Consider the following 11,106-nt stretch of genomic DNA (forward strand, 5'->3'; position numbering starts at 1 on the left):
ATGAGTGTATTTCCACTCCTCCTGTATCGTGACAACCATCAGCCAATCGCAAATGCATACACGTATATGCTGTGAACTCTTGCACATGCTCAGTAGTAGCTGGTGACTCAAAAAGAAACTATAAAAATACTGTGCACATTTTTAACATACCAAATTATAAACAATAGATGGGCGGAGCTTGGCAGCCATTTTCAGCTTCTAACAAACTAATATGCATTTACAATATAATGCTCAGTAAAATAAGATGGTGATTTCACTCCATGCTGGCGAGTTTTTGAGAATTCGGCCCCAAGTATTGGTCTTGCTGTGTAATAAGAGAAGATTTTGTGTAAATCTAGAGAGAGAAGCTGAATCCATTTGATTAGGTTGTGGTTTCAATTAGCAGAGACAACTATTTCATATACAAAAATATAACTAAAGGAATATATTGCCACACATTTTTAATGTATTACTGGTATAACAAGTCATTATAAATATTGAAGGGGAAAACTATTTTATAGGACAATGATCCTTTAAGTAATGCTTCATTATTCTTTACAAATCACCAATAATGGTGTTTTCACTGTATATTGAAACAAAATACCCAAAGTATTTGACAGGATGCAACAAACATATATATTTTTTTAAATTAAAAAAAAGTTTATGCTGAGATCTCATGATTTCTCTGTATCTCACCAAATAAATTTATTTCAGGTAATACATAATTAACTTTTGCTTTTATTATACAGCTTGTTTGTATTTATATTTAATAGTTGTGCTTTCTACCTTGGTTGTATTCCTTTGCTATGTTCCAGACATCAAATTCTTGATTTGGAAACTTGTAATTGAAAAGGTGTTCCATTTTTTTTTGTTTTTTTTAAATAAAGCATCTTTATATAATAGGTTAGTTCTCCTATTGGGTAATAATTCACATGTTTTTAAAAGCATAAGTCAAAAAATATGGGTGTAGTATAAATCAGCACTTAAAAGGCCAGAAAACACTAACGGCCAGATTACGAGTTTTGCGTTATTGTCACCGCTCACTTACCTACAGCGCTGGTATTACAGGTTTTTACAAACCCGGCGTTAAAAGGCAAGAAGTGAGCGTAGAGCAAAATTGTGCTCCATACCGCACTCAAATACCAGCGCTGCTTAAGTCAGCGGTGAGCTGGTTGTACGTGCTCGTGCACGATTTCCCCATAGACCTCAATGGGGAGAGTAGGCTGAGGAAAAGTCTAACACCTGCAATAAAGCAGCATAAAGCTCAGTAACACAGCCCCATTGATTCCTATGGGGAAACACAATTTATGTTTACACCTAACACCCTAACATGAACCCAGAGTCTAAACACTACTAATCTTACATTTATTAACCCCTAATCTGCTTCCCCCAACGTCGCCGCCACTATATTAAATTTATTAACCCCTAAATCTAAGTCTAACCCTAACACCCCCTAACTTTAATATAATTTTAATAAATCTAACTAAAAATTACTATCATTAACTAACTAAATAATTCTTATTTAAAACTAAATACTTACCTATAAAATAAACCCTAAGGTAGCTACAATATAACTAATAGTTACATTGTAGCTAGCTTAGGGTTTATTTTTATTTTACAGGCAAGTTTGTATTTATTTTAACTTGGTACAATAGTTACTAAATAGTTATTAACTATTTACTAGCTACCTAGCTAAAATAAATACAAATTGACATGTAAAATAAAACCTAACCTGTCTTACACTAACACCTAACCTAACCCTACAATTAAATAAATTCCCTAAATTAAATACAATGAACTAAATTCAATACAATTAGCTAAATTACAAAAGCAAACACTAAATTACATAAAATAAAAAACAAATTACAAGATCTTAAAACTAATTACACCTAATATAATAGCCATATCAAAATAAAAAAGCCCACCCCACCTACCAATAGCCCTTAAAAGGGCCTTTTGCGGGGCATTGCCCCAAAGAAATCAGCTCTTTTACCTGAAAAAAAATACAAATAACCCCCAAACAGTAAAACCCACCACCCACACAACCAACCCCCCAAATAAAGCCCTAACTAAAAAAAACTAAGCTCCCCATTGCCCTGAAAGGGCATTAGGATGGGCATTGCCCTTAACAGGGCATTTAGCTCTATTGCAGCCCAAACCTCTAATCTAAAATAAAACCCACCCAATGCACCCTTAAAAAATCCTAACACTAATCCTCGAAGATCCACTTACAGTTTTGAAGAGCCGACATCCATCCTCAACGAAGCCGGGAGAAGTCTTCATCCAAGCGGCAAGATGTCCTCAACGAAGCCGGCAGAAGTGGTCCTCCAGATGGGCAAAAGTCTTCACCCAGACGGCATCTTCTATCTTCATCCTTCCGACGTGGAGCGGCTCCATCTTCAAGACATCCGGCTCAGAGCATCCTCTTCAATCGACGGCTTCTTGCTGAATGAAGGTTCCTTTAAATGACGTCATCCAAGATGGCGTCCCTTAGATTCCGATTGGCTAATAGAATTCTATCGGCCAATCGGAATTAAGGTTAAAAAATCTTATTGACTTCAATCCTATTGGTTGATCCAATAGGATTGAGCTTGCGTTCTATTGGCTGTTCCAATCAGCCCACTTTTTTATTTTGTGATTGGTAGCGCATGTGATTTTAACTTTCCAATTTTCTCTATCAAATTTGCTGCATTCTCTTCCTATCTCTTATTGAAGCAGCAGCTATGCACTACTGGGAACTAGCTGAACACATCTGGTAAACCAATGACAAGGGGCATTTGTGTGCAGCCACCAATTAGCAGCTAGTTCCCAGTAGTGCATTGTTGCTCCTAAACCTAGCTAGGGATACTTTTCAACTAGGATTACAAGAGAATGAAACTAGTTGGATAATAGAAGTTTGAAATAAAAAAAATTAAATCGCAAGCTGCGACTAAATCATGAGAGAAATTGTTGGGTTTCATGTCTCTCAATGTTTCTTTAAGAGGGATAGGAAAGTAAAAATCAAATGTTTCATGATTCGGATAAAGTATGTCTGCTCAGAACATCCGCTTCCCAATTGTCCACCCCTGGAATGTGGATCGCAGACAGACAACAGTTGTGGGTCTCTGCCCACTGAATAATCTTGGCTACCTCTGTCATGGCCAAGGAACTTTGAGTTCCTCCCTGATGATTGATGTAAGCCACGGAAGTTATGTTGTCCGACTGAAACCTGATAAACTGGGCTGAAGCTAACTGAGGCCAGGCTAGAAGAGCATTGAAGATTGCTCTCAGTTCTAGGATATTTATGTGAAGAACCTACTCCTCCCGAGTCCAAAGACCCTGAGCCCTTAATGAACCCCAGAAAGCTCCCCATCCCAGCAGAGTGGCGTCTGTGGTCATGATCACCCAGGTAGGTCTGCAGAAGCAGGTTCCCTGGGAGAGAAGATCCTGAGACAGCCACCACGGAAGATAATCTCTTACAATTTGCGGAGACAGATCTGCATAATCCCTGTTCCATTGTCTGAGCATGCATAACTGCAGAGGCCTGAGATGGAACCGAGCAAACGGAATGATGTCCATAACTGACACAATCAGATCAATAACCTCCATACACTGAGCCACTGATGGCCGGGGAGAGGCCTGAAGAGCAAGACTTTGATCTTCTGGCTTCTGTCCGAAAAATCTTCATTTCTAGGGAATCTATGATGGTTCCCAAAAATACAACTTTTGTAGCCGGAATCAAGGAACTTTTTCCTAAATTCACATTCCAACCGTGGGATGTGATGATCCTTGTGGATCGGAATATGCAGATACGCATCCTTTAAATCCACTGTGGTCATGAACTGACCCTCCTGAATTAAAGGAAGAATGGAACGAATAGTTTCCATCTTGAAAGACGGAACTCTGAGAAACTTGTTCCCACTCTTGAGATCTATACTAGGTCTGAAGGTTCCCTCTTTTTTGGGAACTACGAACAGATTGGAATAGAATCCCAGACCCTGCTCCTGAATTGAAACAGGAACTAGAACTCCCATATCGGAAAGATCCTGGACACAACATAAGAACGCGCCTCTATCTGGTTTACAGATAACCTGGAGAGAAGGAATTTGCCCCTGGGAAGATAAGTCTTGAACTCTAGCTTGTAACCCTGGGACACAATGTCCACCGCCCAGGGATCCGAGACATCCCGAACCCAAGGCTGAGCGAAAAAAGTCTGCCCCTACAAGATCCGCTCCCGGATCAGGGGCAGACCCTTCATGCTGTCTTAGAGTCAGAAACGGGCTTCTTAAATTGCTTCCCCTTGTTCCAGGAATGATTGGACTTCCAGGAAGACTTATTCTTGCTTGGCAGAAGAGGGGGAAGGCTTAGCTGAAAAGTTTTCGAAAGGAACGAAAATTACTGACATTTTTGTTTGTTTCTCTTATCCTGAGGGAGAAAATGTCACTTACCTCCCTTGATATCAGAAATAATTTCAGCCAGACCCGGTCCAAACAAGGTCTTACTCTTGTAAGGAATAGAGAAAAGCTTAGATTTAGAGGAAACATCCGCAGACCAGTACTTTAACCATAAAGTTCTACGAGCAAGAACAGCAAAGCCAGAAATCTTTGCACCCAACTTGATGACTTGAAGAGAAGCATCAGTAATAAAGGAATTGGCCAACTTAAGAGCCTTAATTCTATCCTGAATCTCCTCAAGAGGAGTATTTGACCGAATAGAATCAGACAACGCATCAAACCAATAGGCTGCTGCACTAGTGACAGTAGCAATACACACCGCAGGCTGCTATTGCAACCCCTGGTGAACATACATCCTCTTAAGTAAAGTTTCCAGTTTCTTATCCATAGGATCCTTTAAAGGAACAGCTATCCTCAATAGGAATAGTAGTTCTCTTAGCCAAAGTGGAAATAGCTCCTTCCACCTTAGGAACCGTTCTCCAATTTTTAAGAAGATGTTTCCTATTGCTGATTCTATTAAAGAGTCTTGGCAAAGGGGAAAAAGGAATCTCAGGCTTCTCCCACTCCCGTGCAATATTTTCTGAAGCACGGTCAGGAACACGAAACCCCTCCAACGAGGAAGGAACTTCAAAATACTTAAGCTTACTAGATTTCTTAGGAGTCACTACGACCGTAGATTTAGAATCATCCAAAGTAGTCAAAACCTCCTTAAGTAACAAACGGAGGTGTTCAAGTTTTTAAATCTGAACGAAACAACCTCGGCATCAGAAGAAGGAATTAAACTATCAGAATCTGAAATCTCATCTTCAGATGCTAAAAAAGAATCCTCTTCCTCAGATTTCTGAGAAGAGACCTTAGATGGCCACTCCTGAAACAGAGGCCTCTAAATTCTTAAACTTCCTCTTACGCTTCCCCTGCAACATAGGGAAAGCCGATAAAGCCTCAGAAATCGCAGAAGATATGAGTAGCCATTTCTTGCAAAGAAACTGCAGCTGGAGTATTAGAGGAAACGCTGGGCACTACATGCGAGGCAGACAAGGATAGGGATGCCTGAGGACAAAGCTGCACCTGAGCAGAAGGCCCCTGAACAGCATCCTCCTTAGATAAAGATGGCTCAGACTCAGTTTATCCCTGTAATGTAATGTTCTCTCAATATAAGAGGAACAAAAAAGGATAGGTGGTTCCACATTAGCCCCCAAACATAAAGTGCAAGTAACATTTTGCAGGGCCTCTTGGTCCATCTAAATACAAAAAAATATAGCCCAAATTTTTTAACTTTTTAAAATGAAGCCAAAAAGACTACTACCCCTTTAAAAGATAAAGTAACATTATAAAATGACAACAGACTTCAACTTATATAAAGCAAACAAAAAATATAGGCACCTACACCTCAGCCAGATTGCTGAAGTGCCTACCTGATGATCAAACAGAGAGAAACAAAAACAATCAGGACTGTAAACCTCTCTGCAGAAAAACCGCAACTCGCACACAGCCCAGAGCCGCCCTAAAATCTCTCTGGCACTTCCAGAAAAGAGAGCGCGCAAAAAAACTACTGCCTCAGCAAGCCCTGCCCACCGAAGGCGTAACATTCCTCCCGGCCAGACATAAACTCCTCCCAGGGAAAAAATTGCTAATATAATAGACAAACCGCCACTCGCTCAGAAAGTAACAAACACTATTGAGCCATAAAATAAACCTCGCCAGTGCCCTGCATTACAGCCCTCTCTCTAAACAGTATTAACTGTTTAAGTGCCACAAATACATATTAGATAATAAAACATGTAAAATAACGTAGCACTTGCCATAAAAGTATCTGCCTGGCAGAAGGCAGTTCACAAAGTTTAAGAGGCCACCACTGCTCTACTGAAGAGACTGATATGGACTATGGCTAAACCCTCAGCAAAGATCAGAACATCTTGTCCTGATTTGAAAATAACAAACTCTTGATTGAAGAAAATCTTAGACACCTAACATCTCCTTGCAACTAATACAGGCAAAGAGAATTACTGGGGATTGTGGCTAAGGGGAGTGGTATTTAACAGTTTTTGCTGTGGTGCTCTTTGCCGCCTAATGCTGGTCAGGAGATATATTCCAAATTAATTATGATGATGAGGACTCACCGTGTCGTTAGAAAGTATATGTACATATCCTAAGCAGCAGCAATGCACTACTGGGAGCTAGCTGCTGATCGGTGGCGATACACATCGGTCTCTTTCTATTGGCTCACCAGATGTCTTCACCTAGCTCCCAGTAGTTAAAGTCCGCTCCAGAGCAGCAATTGTTTAATTAATGTGCATATTGGAGCATTTTCATTTTACACTTTAATATCCCTTTAAGCACTGCATTTAAAAATATCTGTATGAAAAATAAATGTTTAAGCGTTTTAAAACTGTCATTTTGTTAGTAGTTTTGCAATTGCAGAGACGTTCAGGGATACATCCTTTGCAATCCCTCTTGTGCATATTTACTTGCTGCCTTTTTGCTTTGGACATTCAGATGACTTGTAAATAAGCTCCTGTACTGTTTGATCACTGTGCAGCACCTGTGGTAAATTACAAATAAGCAAAATAATGAAAACCAAGCAATGTAAATGCACTATGGTTAGCTGTTTATGGATATCCAGAACAAAGGAAAAGTCTCCGACTTCAGTATGCAGCCCACACTGAGACACAGCCGTCTTAACGTCAATCTGTTTCCGCAACACGCTCTCAGGGCAAACAGTCTCAGAAGAATGACGTCAGCGGTGCTTGCCAAGCAAAGGAGCACTCCAACGCTTCAACACGAATATCCAGCAAGAACAAGGAGGCAGCACCCGGAACTTCACAGGACACGATGGGTCAGTGACAAAGTACAATATGTAATCTATGAAACATGTTTGACAGACCTTTCTTTGTGATGTGTACGATGTGCATCTCTTTCATTTGTGCCTATTAAACGTTTTGCTTTTAATTGTGTCCTGTGAAGTTCCGGGTGCTGCCTCTTTGTTCTTGCTGGCTGTTTATGTAGCCTGATGTCCCTTAAAGAGACAGTAAACATTACACTTTTATTGTTTTAAAAAAACTAAACTAAAGTTTAGGTCTCCCCTGGCCGTCCATGAAGCCTCTTTAACAATTCTTTCATCTTGGCCTCTGCAGCCAACAGAAGAGAGAACGTATTTCTTCATAGACCGTGCACGTTACCACATGTCCTGCGCATGCTCAATAGTTGTAGTCGGCTGCTTTATAAGCAGTGATTCTCAGTGCTTTATGCATTGACTCCCTGATTGCAAGTGCAAAGTAATTTACCTCTTCGAGCCAAACTATGTGTAATGCAGGTGAAGAGGGAACGTGCACTCTTGCTTTGTATATGTGCGATGTGTCTGATTTTTGATTGACAGCGCTCTGCATTGTTAGAATTATTTTCCGGGTAATTTTTTTTTTTTAAAACAAGTGTCTAACAGTTACTGTTTCTTTTATACCATATAGGAAGCCAGAGGTACAAATGAAAGCAATTTTAATAGCACTGGGTTTTGTCCTGATGATAATGTAACCTTTTTTTTGTTTCTCAGAGCTCCCCATTAAGATCTTCCTGATGTTGATGTTCTCAGTGTTCAGTATCTCTTCTTTGAAGTCCCTGTTCAGGTAAATGTTATTGCTTTGCTTTCTTTAGATCATCCTTCTCGTACCTAGTTTGTGTGATAAACCATAAATACAAAGCCATGTATTGAATTCTCATTGTACCCCTACAGCAGAGATTGATCACATTCAGAAACAGACACTAGTTAAAAGACCACTAAAACAGTAGAATTGCATAATTAAGATAACTCAATAACACCTACTCTGAATTTCAAATAAGATTCTTTTTTTTCTGACACATTTAATTTTTTCTCCCATTTTCTGGCCCCCTGTATCATGTGACAGACATCAACCAATCAGACTAGTATACGTATACCCTGTGAGGTTGTTGTGCACATGCTCAGTAGGATCTTGTTCCCCAGAAAGTGTGAATATAAAAAAAACTGCAAAATGTGATAATAGAAGTAAAATGGAAAGCTTCTTAAAATGGCTGCTCTGAGTCATAAGTTTATTTTGACTTTAGTGTCCCTTTTGCTTGGCTGAAAACCACCTGAGGTTCTTGGATACTTGACACTGTCATTAGATAACTGTAAAATACATTTGTCAAAAGGATTCCCAAGAGAAGTCAGAGTGCAGCTCCCAGTGCATTTTAACAAAGCCTCATTACCCATTCCAGAAAGAGCAATTTAAAACAAACTCTTCCTTTGCTGCTTTTAATCATGTTGTGTGCTTGCAAGCGAGTGTCACTTTCTTGTGTTAATTTTGTTTTGTAATTTTCCCTATGGGCTTTGCACCCAAGCTGGTCAGGGTTTAAAGGGACAGTCAACCCAAAAATTACTGTTACTTATTTAGATTAGTTAATTAACGATCTTTACATCATCTTTGGCAGAGTAAAAAAAAAAAAAATTCCTATGCAGAGGAGAAGCCCTTGCAGCCAAAGCAAGAGAGACCGATGACGAGCTAAGACATGTCCTGTGATCAGAGTTTGTACATGGCGTGTCCTTTTCTTTTGCCCCTCTACTCATTTATGCCTCTCCCTTTGCCTGTTACTTTGGGAGTCTATTTCCCCAGGCTGGCACTAATACTATGCCTCACCAGACTGTCTCTGCTTTATCAAGCTGTCCATGTCCGACTGTCTCTTGTGCAGAAACTGTTTTTTTTCCCCCCTCAGATAATCTCCTTTTTCCGTACCAACTGATTATGTAGATGTCTTTTAGACTAGCACTAATAGCTGTCCTTTCCTCAGCTTGGCACTTACGGTCCCTTTGTATCACTCGGACGGTCTGTGTAGAAATCACATCGTCATCCTCACCAAGTGTGCCTGTGCTCTTTTATGCCAGCTACCTCTGCCATCCTCATACCAGCTGTCTCATGCCGTTGATTTCCAGTCTGAAAGCTCTTCCTGATAATCACGTGACACCGGTCTCCTAATAGCGTCTGCCAACTACACCCATAGCACTTCCGGAAATTTACAACACACGTGGATCACTGGAGTTGTATTTTTTTTTTTTTTTTAACCCAATAGCTAAGCAGACATAAGTATTCCGAAAATGTTACGTTATATACACCACACCGGTATATGTTGTTCTTCAAGAATGCTAACCATGTGTAAAGGAAACAAAGGGAAGCGTTACAATACAAATGTCACAACATATTTTGAATAGTTAACATACAGTAACAATTTTTTTTCCATTCATGTCTTTACTTTTGGTTTGAGCGTATATTTTAGTAAAAATTATATAAAGACAACCATTTCCTCTCCATCATACTTCTGCCGCTCGTAAGTGTGTGGGTGTGTTTGTGCAGACAGAACATTCTGCTGAAAGGAAGTGAGAGGAGATAGTTAGTGTGAGGGGGGTGCCATATGAGTGTCTCGCTGAACTGAATGAAAGGAGCGTGCAGGAAAGCAAGGATCCTGTAATAGTGCTGCAGTGCAAGCTTTTGGGAGACGTCAGAGAAGGAGTCAGGTGGCCATTTCAAAACGGCCAGATGAGATCTAGTAAGTGTATTTTCTGCCAAAGTTTATTTAGATGAAAATTGTGCTAGAGTTTGATGTAAAGATCGTTAACTAATCTAAATAAGTAACAGTAATTTTTGGGTTGACTGTCCCTTTAACTGTCTGGGTTACTAGGAGCTATACAGCTCTCTGAGTACCCAGAGCTGTGAGTTTTTTTACAGTGATATCGGATGTGTACCCAGTCCAGTTTGAGAGTGCAGCCCATTTCCATGTTTTGTGTGTGTGTATTATAAATATAAATTCTCTAATGTTCTGCTCTCATACAGGAAGGATGGAACTCTGCTGAACTGGCTGGAAGTGCTGTATCTCTGTGGCTTGGTGCCGTTAGAAGTGTTCTGTGAGGTTGTCTACCCATGGACTGCTTGGAATCGGCACCTGCCTTTTATTCCACTACTGCTAACTTCAGTATACTGTGCGTTGGGTATCTGCTATGCTTGGCTTAGACTGTATATTTCTGTGTTTACTTTATCAGCAGCTGCCAAGAAGAAGACTCAATGAAGACAATCTCCTGGCCAAGGCAAAAATAAAGGTGTGATGTAAATAGATCTTTAAATAAACTTTTTACAACAATTTCGATCTTTTTGTATTGGGATTTTACATTCCTGGTGATCTCACCTCACCTGTTAATACACATGTCTCACGTCCTTAAGGACCATAAATAGACTAGGACTTTAGAATCTTTTTGCCAGAGCCAACATGAATTAATCCAGTTAGGCTACTGTGGTTTATCATTCTGTGCTTTTAGAGTTTTTTTTAATTCCTTGTCTGTTTGCTGCTCCCAGAGGATTTCAGTTTTATAGAAGTTTTGTTTTGTGTGGGGAATGGTAACTGGGAGCTGTTAACACACGCTGGCTGAAGATTATAAATCTTGTCACACTATGAATTGTTTTATAATTATTTATGAATTATGCAGAGCATATGAAGATTGCTTCATCTAGAATAGGAAATTGTGCAAAATTAAATAATTGCTGGTCTAGGACTTGAGGTTTTGATAAGAGATAAAATAGTCTAATTTGCACTATGTAAAAAGGTAAATATAGATGGTGACTTTCTCCAACATTGGTGTGTCCGGTCCACGGCGTCATCCTTACTTGTGGGATATTCTCTTCGCCAACAGGAAATG

At 39.8% G+C, this 11,106-nt stretch overlaps 1 protein-coding gene across 2 annotated transcripts in view; it reads left to right on the forward strand.

Moving 5' to 3' along the window:
• The window catches only part of ALG8 (ALG8 alpha-1,3-glucosyltransferase), a 111,999-nt gene extending 101,442 nt beyond the window's left edge, over positions 1–10,557 (forward strand). For both annotated transcript variants that reach the window (XM_053708680.1, XM_053708679.1), the window contains 2 exons: positions 7,960–8,032; positions 10,250–10,557. In XM_053708680.1, coding sequence (XP_053564655.1) covers positions 7,960–8,032; positions 10,250–10,481 — 305 coding nt within the window. In that variant the 3' untranslated portion in view covers positions 10,482–10,557. The remainder of the gene's footprint in view (positions 1–7,959; positions 8,033–10,249) is intronic.
• The last annotated feature ends 549 nt before the right edge of the window (positions 10,558–11,106 follow it).

This window comes from Bombina bombina, chromosome 3 (genome assembly GCF_027579735.1).
Source record: "Bombina bombina isolate aBomBom1 chromosome 3, aBomBom1.pri, whole genome shotgun sequence".
NCBI classification, from domain to species: Eukaryota; Metazoa; Chordata; class Amphibia; order Anura; family Bombinatoridae; genus Bombina; species Bombina bombina.